Source organism: Thermobia domestica, chromosome 13 (assembly GCF_964235325.1).
Source record: "Thermobia domestica chromosome 13, izTheDome1.hap1.1, whole genome shotgun sequence".
In the NCBI taxonomy this organism is placed as follows: Eukaryota; Metazoa; Arthropoda; class Insecta; order Zygentoma; family Lepismatidae; genus Thermobia; species Thermobia domestica.
Window position 1 is genome coordinate 140,213,946 of NC_137466.1, and position 27,985 is coordinate 140,241,930.

The following is a 27,985-nucleotide window of genomic DNA, read 5'->3' on the forward strand; positions in this document are numbered from 1 at the left end:
GCAGCATCAAGATATCGAAAAAGATTTCGTGCTTACGTAATACGTAATTCTGATGAATCCTTGAATATATAGAAACTAAACAACACAGAGAAATGAAGACATTCTTAGCAATAGTAGTAAAGATCTTTGAGTCATGGTGAGTACAAATGTTTTAATTCTCAGAATGCACGTGTTGAGATATGGGGTTGGATGTTTTCATTAGTTTGTGCCTACTACCGACTTCGAAAGTCTACTTGCGTGGAAAATTAAAATTATCTTTTCAGATTATTCTTGAATTCAATTATCACATTATCTTCGATTTAAGCAATTATCACATTTAATTTAGTCTTAAAGTTTGAAGATCACAAGAATCACAAGAAACTAATTCAGATGTAATAACCAAAATTCTACAAAAATCGTTAGCTTTCAATGAGCTTCCTCGGTACTGTATAGCTGGTATGACTTTATGGTTAGGGCATACTTCTTCGGGAGGCTGTAGTTGTGGGTTCGATTCCCGATGAAAGCTTGTGTAGTTCGGCTCCTATGTTAAGCTGTAGGTCCACATCTCGTATAGCCTTGATATTGAATACTCAACTAGCGGTTAACAAAGGGAAATATACAAAGATGAAACATATACCAGTCAATAAGTCTTATTGAACTTAAGAAATTTATACACAGGGCATTCAATAACTTGCTGCATTATCTCAAAATAAAATATTTAACGATACCAGGAAAAGTTATTGCCCAACATACGTTCCTCCCTGCCCCACAAACTACGTGCGCCGGTCGTACACGCTCTGGAACTTTTCAGGAAAGTAATCTACTGGAATGCTCTTCAGCACTGCCGTCACATTCTTGTTTCTTAATTCGTTGTCAGTGTTGAGAGAATGGAGTAAACGCACTGCAACCGCATTTTGTAGTAAATATGGTAAAACCCCTATTGAATAGTCCAGAATGATGAAGAACGCGTATTTACATGATTGTCTTACAAGGAGAAGGCACACTTTGGTAAGTGAACTTCGGGATCATTTTTTGTGAGGTGGTAGTGCACATTTAAAGAGTTAATATTACAAATTGGGAGAGCGCAATGGGCAAAAATGACGGAGATAAACCGTCTTAAAGTTTTCTTCTCGACGCATATATCGTACGACGCGCAAACTTATCAAGTGACGGCGTGGCAGAATGAGAAGAACCAGCGACTCAAGTGCAAAGGATCCTGGGCTCGATTCTCGTTTGAGTCAAATTTTTTTCTTGTTTTTTGCTTCAACCAATAAAGTAGGCATTTGTAACTATAAGTAAAATATTAATTCACCATATGTTTATAATGAATAAAACAATAGAAATTTTCAATTACTTGTGAATTCTTTTGATGTTCCATGTTAACTAGGAACAAAGTTTAATCTCTTTCGTAAACATTATTGTTACTGCAGTCGTTTTCCAAAAAAATGTTCTTGAAGCTTGTGTCTACATCTGTTGACAGTGTGAGAATTACAAGAGGAATGAGGGGGAAATCTGCTTTGCTTATAGCAACATCCAGTATTAACAAAGGGGATTTTCCCCTCAACTCCTTTGTAAATCGCACACTGTCAACAGATGTAGACACGAAGAGTCAAGAACAATTGTTACACAACGCCTGTCGTCAAGGGCGCCGATTATGGGGACCGGGGGGACCGTCTTCCCAAGCTCATGTGAACCCCATATATTTTTATGAATATGTATTTTCATATGCATTTTTATTGTTACATGTATTGTTGTATGTATTTTTTATGAATCCTCCCCTAATTTACAGAGAAATCGGCGCCGTTGACTGTCGTAACCTTAATACAACTCATGATATCAGTATATTTACGGAATAGATTAAATTTTCTTGCTAGTTAACATGGAACATTGAAAGAACTTAGAAGTGATTTTAAAATTTCTATTGTTTTATTCATTATAAACAGATGGTGAATTAATATTTTATTTATAGTTACAAATGGTTACTTTATTAGTTGAAGTAAAAAACAAAACAAGGATTAACTCGAACGAGGATCGAATCCGGGAAACTTTGCATATGAGTTGCACACTTTACTCACTCTGCCAAGCCGTCATTTGATAAATTCGCGCGTCGAACAGTATATGTGGCGAGTAGAATACTTTTGAAGACGGTTTCTCTCCCTTATTTTTGCCCATTGCGCTCTCCCAGTTTGTAATATTACTCTAAATGTGGACTACCTCCTCGCAAAAAATGGCCCCGAAGTTCATTTACCAAAGTCTGCCTTCTCCTTGATAGTCCAAGCAAAGTTTTTTTTTAAACTTTGCAAATAAATCTACGCAAATACTTTGAGAAGAACTTTCTTTTTATTCAAGTAATTTAAACATGAGAAAATGCATACAGGAGAAAAACAGTTTGTTTGCAAATACTTTGGGAGGAGTTCTTTTTTATTATTATTTGGGTAGTCTAATAACATGAGAAAACGCATACGTGAGAAAAACGTTTTTTTGTAAATACTTTGTGAAGTTGTTTTATAATTCAAGTAACCTAAAACATATAGGAAAAGAAAACGCATACAGGAGAAAACTGTGTGTTTGCAAATACTTTGGGATTTTTTTAAGGGTGGGTGGGGGGTAATCTAACAACATGAGAAAACGCACACAGGAAGAATAAAAATGACATAACGGTTGATTAAGAATTAATAGAATGCATTTTCTCCAGACAGTAAAACCTACATGAATAAAGTATGTACCAGTATTGAGAGAATGTGTTCGCTATGGATGAGTGGTTAAACTCGTTGCGTTGTAACCAGGGGGTCTCGGGTTCGATTCCCGGTGGAGACACAAATGGTTTGGATCCCAAGTTAAGCTGTAGGTATCGTCCTTATTGCATCATCATCCCATGGAAGGAAATGGCAAACTACCATGGGCTTAACCTTGCCCAGGGACCTTCGGACAGAACACCACATCATAATCATCATTCAAAGAATTAGGCCATTTAAAATTACGTTGTAACTTGAAGTACCTAAATTGCTACTCAACAAGAGCTGTTATGTTTGCAAAATCACGGCTTGTTTCTTTGTTTGTACGGTGGGGGGATTATTTACAGTACAGTAGTGCACAATATATATAAATACAGGCCTGGCTATTTAAAATTAGCACTAGGACCATGAAATTTTGTGTACATGTACTTAATTCTTTATGTACATACATGTTACTCAATGTATTTTTGATCTGAAGTCACACTTTTAGTCTAACGTTCTTTCCTGCTGTAAAGGAACTTTGGTAAAACCTCGGACGCTGACCATTGCATCACTGTTTTACATATACAATGAGTTCTTGGTCACTGGCAAACTGTCAACCACGAACGTGGGTCCTCAGACGGCCAAACAGAAAGAAATCGGACGGGGCTAGGTCCACACTATAGGAGAATTGATGCTCCACTTCCCATCCTCGTGATTGCCAGCTATATGTGATTGGCAGAGTGTAGCCTCTCATTCTCTTGGTGCAATTTGATGAGTTTACTCTGCAGCTTCGATCTTTTTGTCTTAGAGCACATGTTCCCTACATGTCTTTAGTGCTACATGTCCCCGAAATGCAATATTTTTTGGTAGCAAATGCTAACGTCACATTGACAATACGTGGCACCTTTGCCAGTAACAAACAATACTGCTCCTAATTAATTGTTGCACCACGTTCCAAAAAGTCAATGAAGACTACACCACGGTGACCCAGAAGAGTATTGCCCACTGATGTGGTGAGTCTTGTTTTTTTCTTCCTGTGTACCCATCGCTGAACATTGCTGCTGTCTAGTGCCTCATCCCCATACACAGAAATCAATTTGTGTCCAATGGATGTGATTGAGTGATCGCCATTCTTGTACAGGAATTCAATGGTCGACGGTTGGCGAGTGCGGTTGTCTGCTTCCTTCTCCATTATGGGTGCATCTGTAAATAAATAAAGAAAACTTATTAAATAACATCAGTATGAAGGACATAAATACATGCACAAAAATTATTGCCCTAGTGCTCATTACTTTTTGAGTGCTATATTATGTGGGATAAAGGCTCCACAACAATACATTTTTCCTTAACTTCCAACGCAGATGGCATTGATTTAGACAAAATATCAAGGTCAGTTATTCTATGCGATTAAGAATCATTGCTTGTAATAAGAACCTAATGTAAGACAATTTATTAATAATATTAATGTACTACCTGCTGTAGAACGCTTGGAAGTATTCCAATGCCTCAAGGCCTTGAGGTTGAGAATATTCTTCAGCAATGTGAATATATCCTGGGAAAGGGGAAGGGGACTACAACTTGACACTCAATACCTCATCTCTATTGACAATTAACATCGCGTGGGAATCAAATATTTGCTTTTAAGCGTTTACAAAAGATGATTGCTTTTGAATACAGTACTCGTGTATTTATAGTGCTCATTTACTTTCCAAGCTACTTTACGTCATACACTAGTAATGGTTAACAACTTTAACGTTAAGAAAGGAACTGTGCAGTTTCAGTTGCATAATACGTCCTGTACACTAAAATCATGTGCTTTCTAATGTTGAGGAAATTCAATGAAACGTTTCGTAAGTTAATATAAACATATAATTTCCTTTTCAACTGATTTGGATAGAATACTTATTAACTCATTATGGATTGAGGGCCTTTGGTATTCTAATGTATATTTAGATTTATGAGATTACGCAACAGAGGAATGTATGAGAGAAGTTCAACTATTCTACAACATTTTCCACTGCTAATTTTCCAGTTTCATATGTAAGTAACTGCATGTCCTTGAAATCCAATATAATTTTTATCAAGTGTTAACGTCACATTGACAATATACTCAAAGACATGTTTCTATGTGTTAAAGTTTTTGTTCAACTGTACTTCTTTTGTGAAAAAAAGTTAACTAATTTCGTGGCACACTATACCATTGGTTAACTACCTCCAATTTTGCACTCTCACCTAAAATTTAAAGATAACTTTTTCTCACCAAAAATGCCAACAAGGTTTACAATAAACAGCGCTTTTCCAGAGGATTAACCAAACTATTCTCTCCAGCTTTTGACCTATTTTTGTGAATTTCCATTTCCATTTAGTAGAAATGAAATTTCTAGTTTCACGTTCGATAATTATGGCCTTTAGACCAAAGTAGATGAATGGTTAATGAAAATGAATAATTGTGAAATAATTGGTGGAATGAGAAAGAGGGAGAACCCCGGGAAAGCCCCGGAACATGATACTGTCCATCACAAACTCACATGGCAGGGGATCGAACCAGGGACCCATCATATTAGAAATGAGCGCTCTATCGCTCAGTCACGTAAATCCGCCCCTGAATGTTTTGTTAAAAAAAAAGAAGGAATGTTTAAAATGTTCTTCCGCTAAGGATGTTTCAGAAAAGTGATTCGGATTTTGTCAACGTCTTCACGCATATGGCATCAAATGATGCGACATATTTATCTGGAAAATAATCCATTTTTTTTTTTCACGAAGAAGCGTGCGAACTGAAGGTAAGTAAAAACAAGTGCTTCAGAATATTATTTTTACTTACATTCAGTTCGCAATCTTCTTCGTGAAATAAATTCGGATTATTTTCCCGATAAATATGTGGCATCATTTGATGCCATATCCGTGAAGAGGCTAAGGATCATTTGAATTCATTGTTCATCTTATGTTTTCAGTTTGCACACACACACACACACATTCCATCTGAATCCAAGAGCCACATTCACAATTTTATAAGTATTTTATAGTGAGACGAAAATTGAACAAAAACAAAAAAACGCTATCCAAATAAAATTTTAAGATCAAAGAAAAGAACTACTTAAAATCGTATCGACATTGATTTTAACTTGCCGCAAGAAGAAATGAACTGAAATGCCACAAATGAAACTATGTCTTATGCCAACGTATTAATGTTTATTATATTTTAAATCTCAATATGATAGACTATCCCATTAATAATGTTGAATTGAGCTGATTTTGAGTTTAAGGTCCTATTCAGCAGGGAAGTTATATGAGACGTGGAACTACTAATTAACGCGAAATCCGAGCCACATGAACTCCCGCCGGAAATCGAACCCAGGTCTCCCGCCAAAGGCGCCTACGATAACCGCTTAGCCATGAAGAAGCTCTGCATTAGTATTATGCTTGCAACATCTTTTTGTATTTCTCTGAGCAAAAATCCTTCATCTCGTTTTCAGAAAAATCATTTTCTAAAAAGTAGAAAATAGTGAATGCGCTAAAAAGTAGAAAATAATAATAAAGCGGCTAACAGCAGGAAATAATTCATTATCCATAAAAAATTTAGAAGTCTGTGCCAAGCCAAACAGTGAAAGAGTACACTCTGTGAAACTAAACACATAGCAGTGCCGCATGTAAATCACGTAAAGGAGTTTCTTTTTTCATGATGTTATATTTTCTCACTTATTATTAAAACCGGAAGTGCTAGCATATTTATACCACTTCCGTTTTTAATAAAGAGATTAAAGTGGAGATGGAATATATTCTGGAATTGATTGCAGAAACCAGTTTCTCGCTATCCTGTACAGATTTTACTACATAATGGTAAATATAAGAAAACGGAAGTAGTTGATTCTGTCACGTCCGGTTTAGTGGAGAAATTGGAGTGAAATGAAATATTTTTTTGGAACGGTTAATTGATCACAGATAAACAGCTTCTCGTTAGCTATAACAGTTTTTTACTGTATGGTGATCAATGTTAAAAAAGGAAGTGCTTCATTTCTACCACTTCCGGCTTTAATACGAATATTATAGTGAAGATTATTTCAGGGACATTTAATTGATAGCAGGAAACCAGTTATCGTCATCTGTTACCGTTTTCACTCTATAACGATCAGTTTTAAAACCAGAATTGGTTGATTTATTTCATTTCTAGTTTGAGTAAACAGATTAGAATGGAGCTGGAATGTATTTTGGAGAATTTTAATTGATTACAGAAAACAGTTTCTTTGCTATGTATTACGTCTTTTTTCTGTTTTATGGCAAACAATGTTCAAACCGGAAGTGGTTCATTTCTTACACGTTTGTTTCGAATAAACGGTTGAGAGAGGAGATAGTATCTATTTTAGAGCGCTAAAAACCTGATTCTCGCTGTCTATTATCTTTTTTGTTCCACGTACGTAAATCAATATTGAAGCAGGAAGTTATAGTGAATTTCAACCATTTCCAGTTTCAGTAAAGAGTTAAGGTTGGATATATTTTTGTGTGATGTATTTTTCAGACGTTCAATCGATTGCAGAAAACCCGCATTTCTCTATTACCACGGTTGTTCTACAACGTTCAACATTAAAACTGGAAATGGTTAATTTATGGTACTTCCGGTTTGAGTATCGGGTCCAAAAGCGAACTCGATTTCTATCTTTTAACCCTCTGCATTCTGATCAAATGTGATTATGATTGGTTAAGTAATTCTCGGGATGTTTTGTCCTCCGGATGGATGGACGGATGGACGGACGGACATGGTAAATTTATAAAGGTGCTTTGGTAAATTAAACTCCTTAAAGAGAATAATCAGTATCCGTACATCTATATTGAAGTTATACGTAAGCATGCATATAATGAATTCGGTTAATTACGATATTAACATTTCAGCTGTTGAAGAGTTTCGTAGTCTAGCTCTGAAGATTATTTTAGATCCTTATGAAGTTTACATGGAACCACAAGAAGGGAATACATTTTTAAAAAATCATAAAAAATCGATGCGTCTTTGTTGCATTTATGACTGATCATACACAGTATGTCGGAAAATTAAAGGAACTTTTTAAATTAAGCAAAACGAATTAGGTATTTTATCAACTGTAGTTATTTTTATTCAAAATACATCCCTTCTGCATCAATACATCGCTGGGCATGTTGTACCAATGATAGCATAGACATTTTAATCTCCTTTTTCGGAATCACCTCAATGACTCTGGACACAGCAGTCTGCACGTGTGTAACGTTGTCATAAAATGATTATTTCATGGCCTTTGCAGGTCGTACTTCAAGCATCAAGTCTCATCACTAGTTACAATAGATCCCGGGAATGTTCTGTTCCGTCCGGCTGTGTTAACCAGGTCCCTGCAATGTTCAACGCGAGCAAGTTTTTGGACGTCAGTTAAAGTGTGCGGAACAAATAGAGCACAGACTTTCCGTTTCTTTAAATTCTTTGTCAAAATTTCGTGAATCATGTCTTTCGTCGTATTTAATTCTTCCGCTATCCATCTCACAGTTGAATGCGCATGCGCATCGTGGTTGATCATTTCACTAACTTGTTCCACTTATTCCACTAACTCATCACGATTTTTGTTTTTCGGTTTGTTTGGCTTTCGGCCTTCTTTCAAGAACTCAGAATCGTTCACGACTCACGACCACTCGCACACACCTGTGCGAGATAAGTAGGGGAGACCGGGGCTGCTTGGCGAACTTTTCATTCTTTATTTTTTTTATGAGCAGATTGTGCACTGTATTGCAATATGGATATATACGGACAGATCAATGTTTCCTCTAATAAATTCAATTTTTGTTTTTGTTTTGTTGCTTACAGTTTTCAAGAAATAATTTTTCCTTTTTTTTTAAAATGGAGTATGCCAACTGATCCCTAGTAACTGGTTGGCTGATATTGTGGGGCTAGTTGGCATACTTTCTAAATATAGCAAAACACAAACAAATATTGGATTTATTAGAAATAAACATTATTTTTCTAAATTCTATTATATATATTGCAATGAAGTAGGCTATTTGAAGTTTGAAATTACTTTTATTCACAACATTTAAAAGACAACATTGTCCTATTTTCCACAAGGAAAGAAAACGCAATAGCTAGGCCTCTATTTTGTAACAAAAGAGCATATACAAAATATTCCTGATCCTGAGAATTAGGCCTATTCAGAAAATTCAGAGTAAGGGATACAATCTTTTCTCGATTTCTAAATTTTGACAGTAATCCAATACGTGCATGCTATTCTATAACATTAAAGTAAAAAATTGGTAGAACTGTAAACAACATAACAATAAAACAAACAATGTAACAATAAAAGTAAAACGAAATAAAATTCCACACGGGGTTGTTAATTAATGAAGGAGTTATATGCAGTTCGTCAACCAGCCCCGGTCTCCCCTACTCATCAGCATATATTTGTTTCATCATTTCCAATGTTTGTGTAAATGTTTCACCTAGCTTGGCTCTTTGCTCCATGGTGGTTTTGCGACGAGGAGACACCAGATACACTCACTTTTCTTGCTATAACTTGACACTCCGTTAATCGGTTCTCATTATTGTGGTCTCGTTTTGTTGAGCAGATATCCAACTTTCCGATGATATGTTACTTCAATAGATGGAGCTAGTGGTTATCTGTAAAGAAAAGAATTCCGTTACTTTTCCGACATACTGTGTACATAAAAAGAGCTAACGATGAACATTGCCAGCTACTGACAGTTTCATGGTCTAGCTCCGAAGACTAAAGATCTTATAAAATTTACTTGGAGCCACAAGGAAAGAATGCTCTTGAGAATTTTTTCTGGTTTAAGTCGGTTAAAAATTGGGACTCCTTGTCACAGAAAAGTGCTCAGAACCTTTAGCGTGTTTGTTTCTCTGCTATTGCAATTGCAGGAGTTTATTTTGAAATTACAGACGTTTATCTATGACATTTTGCCCTTCGCAATGACCCGCTCCGAAGCTGAAATTGCAGGTTTAACCTGCTCTTTTCCAGGCCGGTAGCCAGCCTAAAAATGTAGGGAAGGGGGGATCCAACAATATTATAGTTCATTTGCAAGCCTACTGTGAAACTTTTATGGGGCTAGCAAAAATTTAGAGGGGCCCGCCCCCTAGACACCCCCTGGATACGGGTCTGTTCTTTTCTCAAGTTTCTACTCGTAAATGTCATATCCGTATTATTTTACTCTTGCATTTTTGTTAATCTGTTCCCTAAAGAGTGATGATTCACATTGACAATTACAGGATAAGCCTCAACTTCTGTTTAAGAACAATCGTTAGGTACGTTGGCCACCATTACTATTGGACAAATTATTTCAATATGCCTGGGGAAAAAGACACAAATTTTGAATTGTACAAGCTATCGTATTATTGTGTTTATTGTAAGTTGCATTTTTATAAAGATACTATCGAGAATTAAGGGTGAGGCTTGTATACGCGAATGATAAGATATACGTATATCGAATAGGCAAAGCAGCTCTTACTTGATACATAAGTAAAGTACTTGAAACACGTATCATAATTGTTATTGAGATAATATTGCCTATCATTCAAAATAACTGGGAATCAACTAACGATATGTGCCCGAGTTATATGTTCACAGGGTGTTCATTTATAATGTAGCCAAAAATACACTGGTGAAATCCTCACACCTAAACAATTAAAAAAGTCCATATGAACATAGGGTGAAAAACGCATTGTTTCAAAGTTACAGATGCCGAAATCGAGAAAATTGTAACTTTGAGGCTGCTTAGCTCGAAAACTATGAGATATATCAAAGGCGGTTAAACAAATACTAGAGGAACTAGTACGCTGTCTATCTAAATAACCATGTTTTAGATTGGGTTGTTCCGGCGCATATAATTTTACAGAGAGGGGAGGAAGAGCGGAACCTATACCGCAACTCGCTCTATAAAATCCGTTGCGCCGATACGTCTCAACTCTGAAACATGGTGTACTAGTTCTTCTAATATGTCTTTAACCGCCATTGATATCTCTCATAGTTTTCGAGATAGACAGACTCAAAGTTACAATTTTCTCGATTTCGGCATCCCGTAACTTTCAAACAAAGCGTTTTTTTGCCCTTTGTTCATATGGACTTTTTTTTTGTTGTTTAGGTGTGAGGATTTCACCAGTGGATTTTGGCTACATAATAAATGAACACCCTGTACATCTATATGTCTATACATAAGAGGTGTTTGTGAATCAAATAAAGCAATTCGCAAATTTGAAATGTTCAAAATAAATTTACACAACTTATGGCAAGCGAAAGAGAGAAAAAAAGAAAAGTTGTTAAAATCAAGTAGGCCTGCTATTTCACGTACATGAGATAATGCTTATGCTAAGCACGTCTGTGCAATATTGCAATTTGTAAAAAAGACAGCTGAAACCGAGAATAATTCTATATTGTATTGAGGATACTTTGGCGGAAGATACTCTGTTGTCGACGCTTTTATTTTTGATATTGTGCTATGCTACCCCGCAAATGCTAAGACCACCTATGTTTTCATTAATCATCCATCTCCCTTAGCCTAAAGTATATAACTGCGAGACGTTAGAGATTTTAATTTCATTTCAACTAATTACAAATAAGCACAATTATCGGGTTCACTTCAAATGAAAATTTTGTTGTAATATTTTCTGATTTTTCGAATACATAAGTGTTAATGGATATACTTATATTGCTTGTAAATCATACAATTAGATATGAAAACAATCGTTTACTTATATTCATCTTTAGATAAGTAACTTGAACAGAAACATTAAGGGGAGGGGGGAATGAATTGATCTTGATTCTGAAAACAATATTTTGAATACACATCGAAGAAGAAATAAACAAATCTTATCCTGAAGGGTCAAGTAGGAACTACATTCGAATAAAGAAATACCAATAAGACACCATTCTTTACAGTAAATTTTCTAGGAAATCCTGTTTTGCTTAAGAAAAATAAATCAAAATCAGTAATAATTAGTTCTAACATTATCTATTTAACGAAAAAATGCTATCAATAAAACCTAAATCGAAAGAAAACATGGATCCGATTACCGACGCGATGGCGCGTCACTGTGAGAAATGATAAGTTGGATATTTATATAAGAGCACATTTCAAGGTTACGAGACTACAAGAAACGGAAGTTAGCCAAGTATATTATATTGCTTCTACAGGCAGTCTAGAATTAAAAGCATATAGGACCTTCAGATCTCTGGAAGTCTTCAGATCTCTGGAAACAATAGCTACTTCTAAATATGCACTACTAGGTATGTATTTTATATTTCAAAAACTTAAATATGATTAGTGTATGCTGTATTCGGTTAAGTATGGAGCAAATTTCATTCCTTAATAAAATTAATTAAAGGATAAAGTAAACATTTAAAATAAAACCACTGTTCCAGAGCTACAATATAAGCGATTTATGTAATTACATAATCTGCACAACTTCTTGACTCAGCACAACTTATGCAAGGAGTTCTGTAAAAACAAATCGTAAAGATTTACGATGTAAACATACTAAGAGAATAATGAAATTGATTTGTAAATAGTAGCGTTTTTGCCTATTATATCATTTATGAGAGCACAATTATAAATATTTTGTTCTCTTATGAGTTCTACATTAGTATCATCACAACATTAGCATTTTTTTATGAATCACGATTCAGATGACTTCATGGCAAATGATAAGGTGAGGATGATTGAAGAGGATATGTCAAAAGAAAAGCAGATAAATGTGGAATAAGACCAGTGATTGGACATGAGTAAGATAATAAAATACTTATCTATAAATTAATTAATACTTGAATTATGCTATCGTGGGCCGCGGCTGCTCAGTGGTAGGAGCGTTCACTTCTGGTGCCTGGGGTCCTTGGTTCGATCCCAGCTCGCGCAAAGTGAGCTATGTGGAGGATAAACATCGTTCTGTGTGTATGTTTCCTCGGAGTTTTCCCCTTTCCTACCACTTTCTTAATTCCACCATTCAATTCATTTCTCATCGTCATTCTCTCCATTAGCCTAGCCGGCATAATCGTGCGATTTAAAACTTAAAGATTTCATTTTATTTTTTGAATGATGCTATCGTTAATTTTTGGATTTTCTATTTTAAAAGTTTGTGAGTTATACAATATTTAATATGATATTGACGGTTAAAGATTTTTTTTCGCTCCTTTTTCTTGATAAACTTACAATGAGAATTTTATATCCAATATATTTTGCTACACATATAATAATACAGTAGAGAAATAAACAACAATTTCTTCCAGCAAAATGAAAACTGTCAGTTATTATTGCGAACAAACAACGTGCTTTTTTAGCGCCCCAAAAGATCGTTTCTTTAAATTTTCTCAAAAACTACACATGAGAATTTACCCTCGTCTTATAATTGGGCAATATTTTAGTTAATCAGAAATCATAATTTAAGAGTTAATTATAATTTTAGCTTGGATTCAAGTTAGCGTAATGATGGACCCGATTTTAGAAATTTATTCTGTGAAATCTAATAAACATATGTTATTGTGAGACTTGTGCTAAGAAATGTAAACTGTTGAAGCTTTCTTGAAACATTTCGCAAGTGTTTTATGTGAGCACGTCGTGTAAGGCGGCACACATCAACGTGATCGTCTATTTCCTGCCAAATCTTCTGTAGCATATTTCGGTCAATATCTGCAATGGCTGCTGTGATGCGGGCACACAGTTCATCCAATGTTGTTAGAAGTGGTGGTATATAAACAAAATGTTTTATGAAAACCTCACATGAAGAAATCACATGGAATTAAGTCGGGTGAACGAAATGACCAACGCAGGAGAGGTCAATCCTCCTGAGATGCACGGCCCATCCAAGTTTGTTCCAATGCCCATTGAGATGATTTCGTATGCTGCCATAATAATGCTTATAGGCACCATTCGTTTGAAGAATGAAATCTACGCTATCCTCTTCAAGCTGTGGAAGGAGCCATAATTACAACATATCAAGGAAAACATGTCCTGTCTCAGTATGTTCATGGAATCAAAAGGGCCCATAAATCTTTGCAAGGAAAATAGCACAAAAGACATTCAATTTGGAAGAATTGTGTTCGTGTCTCATAAATTTATGGGGGTTAGCAGTTCCCCAAATTCTTAAGTTGTGACTATTCACTTTCTTTGAAAGATAAAACGTTGCTACATCACGGTAAATTGATCTCTCAGAGAACTCATCTTCTTCCATTAATGAGAGGAAATCAGCACAGAAGGAGCTCGCAAAGCATACAGCAATAAGTGTTTTTTAAAGGCTTGAACCAGTTCCAAGTGCTAGGGTTTTATTTGTAAACATTTTCGCAGAACCTGCCAGATACTTTCTGTGACAGTTAAAATTCTCTCGTTGCGCGGATTTCTGTTTGCTCTGCACGAAACATGTGCGAACTCGTTCCACTGTCTCTTCCCCAGTTGACGGACGGCCAGTCGATTTTCGTTTACAGATGCACCTCGAATTTCTGAAATATTCATAGTACTTACGAATGGCCATCCTTGTAGATGAGTCTTTTCGATATTTGGTACGGAAATGCCGTTGCACACTAATCTCAGACAGCGGCGCAAATCTGTCTTCAACATTGGGGAGGAAGGGCAAGACCGTTCCCATAAACTTTTTTTTTTTTTTTTTTTTTTGTAGCGATGTTCAAAATATTTGTGAAGTTAAAAAACAATGCTGTGGAGGATCAGGGGAACAGAGTTGTCTTCAGTATTGGGAGGCGGTCAGATTTGAGGCTTATTCTGGGGAGACATCAGTTTTATCTCACTTTCCTTTGTGGTAATGGGACACAAATCATCACATTTCTCCCCACCCCCAAAAAACACATTTCAAATCCGATTATTGGGGGGACAGTGCCCCCAGTTCCAAGATTGGAGAGGACATGTCTCTCTCATCCCCCCTGGATTTGCGCCAGTGATTTCAGACTTGTTTACATGATAATCAAACATAAAGAAAGATCTCTGTTCTCTTGTCAACGCCATTTTTGTTAACTGCTTGGTGCTGTCACTGGCGGTAGAAAGTGCAAACTAAACATTGAAAGTAACCTTTCGAAGCACATGCCAAACAATAACATACGTATGTGTATTAGATTTCACAGAATATATTTCTGAAATCGGGTCTATTAGTTTGACTTGTCCTGTATATGAGATGTGGACTTAGAGTTTCACGTGGGATCTAAATCACATGAGGTAATAATGATAAAACTGTAATAGAAAAAATAGAAACAACAAAACTCCAAAACAGAAGAATCGAAACAAGGATACACAGCGCCTTGTCACTCACTCACTCTACCTAAACTGCAGAATTCTATAAGTGGCCGGCATCCACTCATAAGAAAGCACTGTCCCCTACAAAGTCGGTGCCATCGTCGGGGGATCCTCCGGCTGCATAGCCGTCTCCGGCAGTTCAGCTGGCAATGCCGGTGCTTGTGCAAGCTAGGATTTGACTACAGTGAAACCGAGGCAATTACCAGCATTGACTGTATCGTGCGCAAATACACCTAATAGAAAGTAAGCAAAGCGCAGTCTCGAAAATTACAACTGAAATTGTGAAACAATAAAGGTGATATAAATAAATTTAAGTATAAACCATAAATTTGTAGTATAGGCCTACTATTGAGAAAAGAACAGTCTTCAATAACTTCCCTTCATTGATTGACAGAACAACATAGTTAACTAGAATGTTTAACCCCTTCAGTGTGGATGGCGAGTTAACTCGTGTCTTCAAAACGCACCTGGTGTGCGGATGGCGTATATATACGCTTTCATTTTGCTTTGGCTATTTTGTATTGCGTATGGCGAATATACTTGCCCATAGTATGAGTAATGTTATTCCCGACAATATTTAGCGAGTTTGCGCTCACCTAGGAACCCCAAGAGACTACACAGAAAAATTGGGCTTGATCTGTTGAGGCATTCCCAAATTTTGTGTAACCTAACCATATGATGATGATGATGATGATGATAACCATAAATACGACAATCACAAGTTATAGTAGCTAATTAGAAGCAACAAAGATAATAATGCCGATAATTACATTGTGATTGCTTGAGAGGTTCAAAAGTTATTAAAAGGTAACAAATTCCAAAGTTCTAAAAAATAACTACACTTTTTACAGCGGTTCGCATCTGAAAATTACGCACTGAAGGGGTTAATGTTATTATGGCCAGACTGTAGCAAATGTCAGAAATGAGTCTATGCTTGAAGTTTCTGAGAAACCTAGGTGATCCTTTCTCCATGCTTGAAGTTTCTGAGAAACCTAGGTGATCCTTTCTCCATGCTTGAAGTTTCTAAAAAACTTGGGTGATCCTTTCTCCATGCTTGAAGTTTCTGAGAAACCTGGGTGATCCTTTCTCCATGCTTGAAGTTTCTGCAAAAACCTGGGTGATCCTTTCTCCATTCTTGAAGTTTCTGAGAAACCTTGGCGATCCTTTCTCCATGCTTGAAGTTTCTGAGAAACCTAGATGATCCTTTCTCCACTAATCCCCCATTACACCTCTCTCCCGTAAGCTATATCAATTTATGTTGATCATGCTTTGTTAAAAGACTAAGGACTTTGATTACTTCTTTGTAAGAACCTTAGTTTTGTCACTTTTAAGTTTATTTCTAATTTCATTACGAAAGAATTAAGGTGGCTCAATCCTCTTTCCTTGAAGCCAAACACTGCCGGGAACCCTATCAGGAAGCTTTTCAGAACTGGATATTTTTAAAATTTAAATTTGTTCTTAGCATGGCTACTTAAGTCATTCAATCTTAGTTAACTTCGTAACAGCAGTTGTATTTTTAAGTTAGCACAATGCTCATGAATTGCAAAACAAATCAAAACAAAGAAAGTGCAAGAATTTGTCTTGCTTAAATCTAGTTTTAGGAATCATTTATATTCATATTAATTTGGTCATATTTCAAAGATGATATAAAAACTTTATCCAGGAACATATTTAATCAATGGTCGAAAGTACTTTTTTTTTTACTTTAGAGATACCTAAAGTAGAGAAAAAAGCATGGTGATCTCGTAAAAAAAAAATGGAATTCGAGATTTTAAGGCATTCGAGATTTCATCGTTGGAAAAGTTATTCTTGCCTAACAATTTGTCCGAACTTTTATAGGGTTGAAACGTATGTTGTTCATTGCCAATAATAGTTGATAAGAGGTTTATTTGCTGGATTAGATTGTTTACTAATTTATATTACACCGTAATAAAATAAATAGCAGATTTCACCTGTTGTTATATCTTGTCGTAACAATGGTAGCATATTACTAACAGAGATACTGTACATGTACTCCTAAAACTGATGCACATACTACAGTAGACTCCGGAAATGGAGCAAATATTTGGGGGAGCGTTTTGGTTTTGTTGGACAGGGGGGTACTAACGCGAGTTCCTGCCCTGGGCGGCAACTAGTGTTTTTGCGTTGCCCCCATCTATACCATTAAACACACTTATATATCTAAACTCCCTAATATTTTGACCTTTCAACAGGCTAATACATTACCAAATGATTGCTGTAGAATATACTTTAATGTATGATTAAAAAAAAAAAAAAACATTACAGAAAAAGATAGGCCATGAATAACAATATTGTATATATGTTAAAAAATCTTTTATAATAGTGTATCTAATTTAATTTAAGAAACATGAAATTATGTACACTGAGTAATATAGATACACACTCGTACAACTTTAAAGTAAACGAAATATTAATGTAAAAAGTACTCTTAATTATTTAAAAAAACTTTAAACTTGTTGAAATTTACTGTTTATTAATAAATGAGTTATAAATGATCTTTTTAAAAATATGAAAACTTAGGTCCAAGATAAATATTCAAAACTTAGAGATTTTATTTTTTGATAAAGTCTTGATAAGTGACTGTTTCTCTTGGGGAAAGTCACATATTTGTGAACGTGTTACAAGTCGAGTAGACCATTGAAAAAAAATATACATATTTCTGACTTTATTACTAAGTTTTTAAATTAGACTTTATAGTATGGAGGTCGGACGGTGCGAAGCTGGCGAGTCGAGAGTCTATTGTACACTCATGTCCACAATGATTGTCGCATATCTATAACTATCTTCTTGTAAGGATATAATTTGATAATGATTTTGCAGGGTACTTTTAATACTGATACTATGTGTATAATCGGGAAATGTATACCCCTATATTTGTGGTAAATTTCATAAGAAAATGATTAGAAGTGCGAAAGTTAGGGGGAGTAAAACAAAATGTTGCTAAATGGACAAGAAAGTTTTATATTCGTTCTATTCTTCTTATTTACTGGTCTTTTGACATGAAATTTGGCACACACACGTCTTTGCCGATTATACATATATTAAGAAATACCGGATGAATTCGTTATCAAATTATATTCTTATAACAACATATTTATAGACGTGCGACAATAATTTTGGACATGAGTGTAGTTATAAATTGCTTTCATGAATGAATGAAACTGAATAATTGAAAATTGTAATTCTTCAAAACTTTGATTAAAATTGTCTTTAGGAAAAGCTTCAATCCTTTTTTGAATTTCAACGAAATATTGTAGAATATTATCGCTCGGTATTAATACGAGAGCTATGAATGATCGTACATAATGCAAAAGAATAAAGCAGAAACGTATGGTTATCTACTGACAGTTGTCATTGCTTTTTCTTATCTTAAGCAAAAATAAAATATGTCCTTATGTTGTGGCTTTTTAAAATAAAATAAGTAAATGTGAATTTTCTTTAATTCCAGATTGGATGATTTAACATAATCGAGTGAAATAAGTAGAAGCAACCATGATAGAACTTCTGGTAGGCTTTGTGACGCTAATTATTTCTCTGTACATATATCTTACATGGAATTTTGACTTTTGGGCTAAACGTGGAGTTCCATATGACAAACCCGTAATTGTAACAGGCAGTTTAAATGATGTGGTTCTTATGAGAAATAGTCTTGGAATGCACCAAAGGATCTTATATAATAAATTTAAAGGACATCCATTTGCAGGAATTTTCCTGCTCAGACAGCCAGCTTTATTTGTCAGAGACCCTGAACTAGTAAAAGCAATATTGGTGAAAGACTTTGACCACTTTGGAGATAGAAACTTCCATGCTGATGAAGTTAGTGATCCTTTAATTGGAAGAAATTTATTCAGTATTAGGGGTAACAAATGGAAATTTCTACGAACAAAACTCACACCAACGTTTACTTCTGGTAAAATGAAAAGAATGTTTGCTTTAGTGGCAGAATGTTCCAGAGAATTAGAGGATTTAATATTGAACCATGGTAAGAATAGTGATGATGTGGAAATAAAAGATATTGCTGCTAGATACACTACGGATGTAATAGGATCTTGTGCATTTGGAATTCAGTGTCATAGTTTGAAGAATCCAAATGCAGAGTTCCGTGAAATGGGTCGCAAACTATTTGAACCAACAATTAGAAATAAGATCGTTGCCTCTGGAGTGTTCTTTTTCCCACAGTTGATAAGAATGTTCGGCATTGCATTTATGCCACCAGTTGTAAACTCATTTTTCCGTTCTGTTTTCACTGACACAATCACTGTTCGAGAGAATAACAATATTCAACGTCCAGACTTTCTTCAGCTTCTTTTGGAATTGAAGAATAAAGGACAAGTGGAAGACGATGGCAACGATGATGACAACAATGAACAAAAGAATGGATTTCATGATTCAAAGTCTAGTGTTGTTAATAGTAAGTATTTCACATGATCTTCTTACACAAAATCAGGGTTATGAAGGACATAGGATATATGCTATTTACATAGGATTCGAGTAATAGTAATAAAAAAAAGTCTTATTTGCGAGATTTAGCTGTTAATTGTTAAATCGTGTATTTTAGACTTAAGTTTATTGAACTTCCGTAAAAGGTATATGATTTTATTTAAACTGAGTATGAGTCATCCCTTTATATGTATAAGGGTTCAGTTGTGAATTACGGTTGGCGCGTTGTTACCAAAGATTTAATATCATGAAGCTTAATTAATAGAAGTGGATGAAAGTAGGTTGCTAAGAATTGGACGGGATTAATCCGTCATCCTTCAACATCATCAACAATTTCTATCAATTTTTACATATATTTGTTTTATTACAAAACAATTAGTAATAGCAAATCGTAGTGATAAAGGTGATTGGGACCTGGGTCTGCGCCTGATGATATTAAACCTCAATTGAGATTATGAAACGGAATGTAGTTTATAAAAAGCTTCCTTTTTCAGTGTCAAGACAAACTTACAGCAAGGTAGAATTCGACCCATTGTAATGCGTTCAATTTCCTTATTCTCTCCCACTAGAAATTGAACCCTGGACTACGTGCACCAAAAGGGCGTGCGCTAGTGACCAGAACAAGAGGAAAGGTTATGAAAGAAAAGAGAAGAAGAAATGGACGCATTAAAGATATCAGCTTTGGAAACTTATTATTGTATCAAAAACGAAGAACTCTAATAATAGCAACACTTTATTTAATAAATAACACTTACGTAACAGTTTCAATCTCGTACCGAGATTTTCTTTAGAAGAAAATTCCCTCAGACACTAAAAATATCCCTCGTAAAGTGTGCGTGCGTCAAACGGAAATATCCGTAACAGCGTAACACCTACGTCTAAGGATAAAGGTAATAATGTAAATCGATAGGGGTCAGTAGGTGAAACGGGAACTGGCCAAACGGGAAGACACCAAGAATCGGAGAGTGAGCTTCCTTCCTCTTAGATTTAGAAAACTTGTTCAACTATATCTTTCGTAAAAAGTATTCTCTTTTTTATACAATAAGTATACGTTTTCTTCATTCTTTTCAAAACCAGCTGGTTGGGAGTTGAAATCAATCATAAATGAAAGGTGAATTTGTTTCTCCTGTTTCAAAAGATATATATCCGACAGGAACTTTCATATGAAAAAGGTATTTGAATTTGATGCAATATACTGTACATTTTTCTTCTGATTTTGCTAAACCGTTTCTATTGCTTGAAGTCGAAATCGTTCGATAATTTTTCTATCTTCTCTCGTTGTTAAACATTGTATTCTTTAAAGGTTAGATTCTTAATCCTGTTTGCGGTCAAAATAAGTGAAAAGGAACAGGGTAATTCACCCATCTTATGTTAACATATTACCTATAACTTTTGTATTCGTCGATCTTCATATTTATTCGAATTTCTCAATGAGACCTATTACTTTCGATTGAAGTCACTCAAGGAAAGGGTACAAATCCACTGCAACTTTAAGATCATGCTATTTTTTTTCAACTTTAGAAAAAATATCTTTTTCATAAAGCGAAGTCCTTGCTTTTTCGGAAGCTTAATAATTGCATCTGATGGTAGGGATTAAAACTGATGAAGGGTAAGGTGATAAGAATCTCCAATTAAAATATTTAAAACATTTTTTTTGCTTCTATTATAAAATACACAAGATCACTAGTGAGTTTATATCAGTACTATATGTCGTCCTTTACTTCAAACATTTTCTCATTATTAACAAAAAACATAATGAAGTATGTTTTTCTGTTGGTTTGTACTCTTTAATCATCAATTTGAATTGTTTACTGCGCTACTAAGCTGAAAAATTAGACATTTATCGCACTTTACACTTCAACAATCTAGAACACTAACGAATATAAAGACTTACCTTTATATCTCAACGTTTACATTATGTAGTACATTTGGAGTAGCTACTATTATTTATTTATTGAGCTTCTTTGTAATTACATTTCAGGTAACATTAAATTGGATATGGATGATTTAATTGCACAGTCAGTGCTATTCTTCAATGCCGGCTTCGAAACCTCTTCAACAACATTATGTTTTGCAATCTATGAATTGGCAAATAATCCGGATATTCAGCAACGTCTTCGTCACGAGATTCAGTCAGTTTTGGAACAGAATGGAAATAAGTTAACCTATGAAGCTATTCAGAAAATGAAATATTTGGATTTAGTTGTGTCAGGTGAGAAAACTATTTTATCAACGTTACCTAAAAATTTCATTTCACTTTATTGATAATTTTAATCAACATTAATCGTAAATGTCAGTGCAGGACATAGTCAGATCTATTTTGTGTGTGATGTTATTCACAGTTTGGAACATTGAAACCTTGTGGAAAGGTTTGCAGTTATAATCTATACACTTAAGGAACAGAAGTAAATATAGATAGGATGAATTAGCTGATTTGTGCATTAGTATAATTGAGATTGTCTAATTTAAGCTAAACAGGAATAGACAAGTCACTTAAATAGAAGCGTGTAATTATGTAAACAAAAGGTGAGACTGAGCAAAGGAACGATGCACTGAAATACATTTATTGTGTCAGTTTTTTCGAATGGATAGACCGTGTAAGTTAATTTTCTGACATTTTTATGAATAACTAGCTGAACCTGCACTCTCTACACAGCGCATCACATATGAGCATGAATCTCCTTGTAATTCCTCACGTCTGTACATGTCCCTTTACAGACACAAGTGAAAGACGTCTTGATAAAAATCGGCAAGGGGTACCATAAAGTGATATTTTTCGATTATTTTTTCAATATCTCGCACCGTTTGCAAGATTTGAGCCTACTTCCTGTTGTAGTTTTTAATTCATGTATGATCAGTATTTCTTTTCTTCTTGCACGCAGTATGTAATAAGCAAATACAATACACACACGGTTAATTATGTCAGTGATATATAGTGTTCATTGGGGAAAATACTCCAAACAATCAAGATTCATCTTAAACGGGAGAAATGATTATCCTTCGCTTATTATTATTATTTGGCAATGAATCAAACGCCTGAGAGATATACAACCCATATATACAAATATGTGGTGATGGAATGTATAGCTAGTAGGATATGATGCTTTATTACTTTTAAAATTTCAACACTTCCAGTATACTCCTGAAAACGTAATAGAGAAATAACTGCCATGTTTTTTATATATTCAGTTAGAACTGAACAAGCTACACAAAATTTGCAATCGATCAGTGAAAACGGCACCTTTTTAGAGCCTATGGTTCCCGAGAACTCACTGCGGAAAGGATTGACCACAAACGTATAAACGTCCAGAAACATATAAACTTTTCTTGACCACAAACATAATCATTTTAATATATAGAGGAAGTGATTGATTACCACTTGAATTACTGTCCATTAACTAATAGTTTAGATTATGTTATAAGCTTTATAAAAAGGATAAATTCGTAATATAATATCCGTGTTTTATATCATTATATATTTCAGTTATTTTCTTATATATGCTGTATGATCGCTGCCACCTTGATTTCAGTACCCCAACCCAAAATGCCACCTACACTTTGCAATATTTAGCCTTTTGCAACAAACTAGCTACATCTAGCAGAAATCAAGCACACTATAGAAAGTGATCAGGTTAAGACTGTGTGCCATCAGAGAATAAAGGCTTTATACCTGCCATTTTACAGAGAATGTCTACAATGAGAACTACCCCTTGACGCCAAACGGCGTCAATGACACAGCAATAAGTATGAATAACGCCATATGGCGTCAAGTGGCAACGAATAAGTTAATAATATTGTTTGTATACATATGGTCTTCAAGACAAATTAAAAAGGAAAACGGTAGACATGTGCTTACGTTTACTTTATTACGAGAAACTTTCTCTTCTTTTAATAAGAAAATTCTGAATAAGGGAAATAAGGCATAATCCCTCCACTTATCGTTAGGATGGTTGCCTCATATTCTTTATATGTAAGCAACTAACCACAGTAGCGTTAACCATTTAATTACCATTACTATTGAACGTACCAAGTTTGGTCTCTAACTTATTTGCGACAAGTCACTAGGCGGCGGTCAATTTTGCAATCTGGTAAGTGTCAACAGGTGGATGGCAGGTCACTTGTTGTGAGATTGATCATTTTTCATTATATATTTCTCTGGCTATATTAAAACTGTAATTTACAACATTAACATGCGATTTCCTTATGGAGTTTTGATTATGAATATAGTCAATTAAAACTTTAATGTTCCTAATATGAAGTTTCTATCGGTACAGCTGTACTAATGTACTGTACAATCATGTCCAAAATGATTGTCGCATGTCTATAACTGTCTTCTTGTAAGAATATAACTTGATAATGAATTTGCAGGGTACTTTTAATACTGATACTATGTGTATAATCGGGAAATGTATATTTGTGGCAAATTTCATAGGAAAATAGTCATAAATACGAAAATCAGAATGAGTAAAACAAAATGTTGCTAAATGGACAAGAAAGTTTTGTTTTCGTTTTATTATTCTTATTTCCTGCTCTTTTGACAATGAAATTTGCCACATACAGGTCTTTGCCGATTACACACATACTACCATTATAAGAAATACCGGGCGAATTCGTTATCCAATTATATTCCTACAACAACATATTCATAGACATGCGACAATAATTTTGGAATGAATGTACCTGTCGCTTACTTTAAACTATTGTATAATTAAAAAAAAAAATTCACAGACCTGAGGTATGTATAACGAAAAACCTTTATGTCCCACGTCAAATAGAGTTTCTTGATCCATACTTGCTGTATCTAGAGATGATTATGTTGCAAAATCGGAGCTTTCAGTTTTTTCATCCATTATTCGTTGTATTCAAAACTCAACGTATGCCTCATTTACATGTCAAAAGCACAAATCAGCATTGATAACTTAAATTTTCTTTGATGTACTTATGTTCTCTCTATTGCAATTGCTTTATTAATAGTTACAGAAATTTATTATTTTTCCCTTAATTAATATAATAATTATTTTTATATATTTGTAGAAACTCTTCGAAAGTATCCACCGCTTCCGTTCCTGGATCGTATTTGTACAAAGGAATATCAAATACCAGGTACTGACATTGTACTTACGAAAGGATTTCCAGTTATTTTGCCTATTATTGGAATTCATTACGATCCAAAATACTATCCCGATCCTGAGAGGTTTGATCCAGAAAGATTTACGGAAGAAAACAAGAAAACTAGACCCAACTACACATATTTTCCATTTGGTGAAGGACCGAGGAATTGCATAGGTAAGAGGTATAAATATTAATAGAATGTATTCCTTAAAATTTGTTTGCTTAAAAGGTAAAAGTATGTTTCTCGTGCTTGTTTTCTAGAGGAAAGAAAAGTATGAAAGTTCTAGTTCTATTTTGGTTTGTTTTCGTTTCCCCTACGTTTTAATCAGAATAAATTCATTTTCTGTTTATTATATTGTGAATTGAAAATGGACAATGTGAATCACTTATGCATTCTGAAATAGTACTAGTTAGTTTCCCTGTTATGTAGAAACAATCCTTTTTTCATTGATTTTTAGCAAATTTTTATTTTAAACTCAAACCTTAAATTCAATAGCCCATACCTTATTATCCAACAGTCTGCATACGATAAAATTTTACGCACATGCTAAGATTCTCAAAGTCTATCACCATGTTATGCCCAGATGCAACAAGTTTTATGAATTGTATACAATATATAGGAATATTAACATTGTGATAATGTTTTGTTATTTTAGAAAAATCAAATCAAAAACGAAAATATGGAAAGTAATATTGTATTATACTCTTCAAAAATGTTAATTTAAAAAGACATGCTTCGGATATGAATTCCTTTATTTTGAACAAATAAAGGTTAAGTTTCTTAGTTATCGTAACCCAAATACTTGTTGAGTATTAATTTCTTGTCTACATCTTTTGATAATAGATTTAGATGAAATCATCACCATCATCACCATTATAGTGATGTGTTTTGCCATTACCGGAAGATATTGTAGTAAATAATAAATTTAAATGCAAAATAGTTGTCTCTAACCTCTGAATTTATATTTCTTAGTTTTGATTTAAAATTAGATCTTTCTAATATTCTCCACCAAATGCAATCGCCTTCTTGCCCTACCTCTGGTTTCATTCACTACAGCTGCAATATGTCTACCAAAACAATATCTTCCAAATAATTTCTTAACGAGCTTCTTTTTCTAATTTTAATTTTGTTCTTCTCTTTTTAAATTGTGCATTGGACTTCATAGCTCAATTTAAAAGGGTTTCATTTATTTTCTAAATCTTTCTCAATGGCCATGTTTCTCCTTGTGCAATATAATTTTCTACATTATTCTTCTATTTTTACAAAGAATATATCCTACCGATCTCTGGTCATATGGATCAGAAAAAAAAGATGAAAAATAACAATATATCAATTTCCCCTTCTTCCCATTAGTTGCCAATACTTGTCCTGTTGACTTGGAAACACTTGCCTTCTTTCTCTACATCTTGATAAGAAACTGATAATTGAAACTAAACAGGCGTTCTCATTCTCGCAAGTTGAATTGAAAGTTCGTAGTTTATGTGTAAAACATGTCCTAAACCTGCGAGAAAGTCTTTCAACATGACCAATATATAAAGGTATCAAAGAAAATTCTGTCGCTTTTTATGTAGGAGGTCTGTGTTTCATTGGCCCTCACACTGTGAGTTGAATGCGAATGGAGATAAGGCGAAGGTCAGTTGTTGGTGCGGGTATATCCATCATACTACCTGGTTGTGGCAGTTAAGTTACACCGTGAACTTGCGTAAGAACAGAGTGAACATGAGACCTCCATAGAGCGCCATAAGGGCGTGTATGCTATACGAGTTCAAACTGAGGTCAATCGCCGCTGTAGCGGGCCGGAAGATATGCCAGACCCTTGGTGAGGGTGTCGTGACTATGCGGACAGTGCAGAAGTGGTTTAACAAATTTAAGGACGGTGACGAAACACTCGAAGACGCACAACGTGCCGAAAGACCAATACATGACCAAACTGAAGATCTTCAGGTAGCAATTGAGGCGAACGGTGGCCAAACATGTGAGAAACTGGGACTAAAATTCAGTGTGAGTGGAGAAACCATTCGGCAGTACCTCCATCAACTTGGGAAGCATTACAAGTTGGGTCGATGGGTCCCACATGATTTGACTCCGGATCAGAAGGCCATGCGAGCAAAAACCTGTGTTTCTTTGGTGTCTCGTCTGAGGAAGGAGCTATTTCTGGACAGGGTGTTGACATGCGATGAGAAGTGGGTCCTGTACGAAGCTCCACGGCCCCGTTATCATTGGTTAGCATCCCATGAACCCGTTTTGAATCTTCCCACTTCTGAATTGCTAAGTGTCCTCCTGTTACAGGACAATGCTAAGCCCCAGGCGGCTAGGATGACACAGGACAAAATTCTACGCCTTGGATGGGAAACACTATTGCATCCGCCATACTCCTTGGACATTGCACCGTATGATTAATACCTGTTCCATTCCTTGGACAATCACCTTCGAGGACGTCAGTGCAAATTCCTAGTAAAGGTACAAAATGCACTTGATACCTTCTTTGCTCTACGGCCCACCAAGTTCTACCGCGATGGATCCATGGGCTTCCAGAACGTTGGTAAGAGGTCGTCGATGTTGACGGGGACATTTTTCATCTTCTAGGTGTGACATAACTTTCTTGGTTTCCTATATAGTTGACATTTTCCTGTTTAACAATGTTCCTCATAGAAGGATTTCTTCAAACTTTTTTATGTTTTTGGAAATAATGATAAAGAATTTGTCTTGAATGTTTCAGCTAGCTGTACTATATATCCAGGTTTGATTCTAATTTTATTCCGCGAAAAGAAAAAAAATCTTATTCCGCGATAATTAAACACTTTAGTTTTCAGTGCCAATAACATTGTACTGACTATTTTATCGTTAATTTTATATTATGATGATACAAATATATATTTTTCCTTCTACTCCACAGGTAATCGTTTTGGACTGATGCAGACCAAAGTTGGCCTTGTAAGCATCTTGAGACAGTGTGAGGTAGTGAAAAGTCATAGAACACCAAATCCACTAATTCTAGATAAAAAATCATTTTTGTTATCTCCAGAAGGAGGTTTATACGTTGGTCTGAAAGCTTTAAACAGTTAACAGTTCAGTTTTTTGATTCCTTTCCAGACAGTAACTCGTTTTGTATATATATATTTTGCATTGTAAATATTTTTATGAAATAAAACTGTTTTTATTCAAACTATGCATAGCTGTTTAATTTAGCGGTAATAAAAATTTTGCATGTTGGAAATCAAAGACGAGTCGAGTAAGAGGTTGAAGTATGTTCACAAGACTGTCGAACATCATGTCAAAAGGGAAAGCATATTACTGAGACAATTACTTGTATGTAACGCCGAACAACATGTCAAAAGGGGAAAGAATATTACTGAGACAACTACTTGTATGCAATGCTGAATATCATGTCAAAGGGAGAAAGAATATTGCTGAGACAACATTGTAAAATATTCTACAATATTATTAATGGTTATTGAAAAAAGGC

The 27,985-nt window shown here is 34.9% G+C and overlaps 1 protein-coding gene across 2 annotated transcripts; it reads left to right on the forward strand.

Moving 5' to 3' along the window:
- Positions 1-69: 69 nt before the first annotated feature.
- On the forward strand, positions 70-27,688 carry LOC145668589 (cytochrome P450 6k1-like). 2 transcript variants are annotated; one of them, XM_081736602.1, is made up of 5 exons: positions 70-136; positions 18,415-19,377; positions 21,388-21,618; positions 24,441-24,692; positions 27,416-27,688. In XM_081736602.1, the coding sequence occupies exons 2-5, from the start codon at positions 18,459-18,461 to the stop codon at positions 27,583-27,585; spliced, it is 1,572 nt and encodes a 523-aa protein (XP_081592728.1). In that variant the 5' UTR covers positions 70-136; positions 18,415-18,458; the 3' UTR covers positions 27,586-27,688. The 2 variants fall into 2 exon arrangements, with proteins under 2 accessions (XP_081592728.1, XP_081592727.1); XM_081736601.1 differs by lacking the exon at positions 70-136 and adding an exon at positions 11,815-11,941.
- Positions 27,689-27,985: the final 297 nt, after the last annotated feature.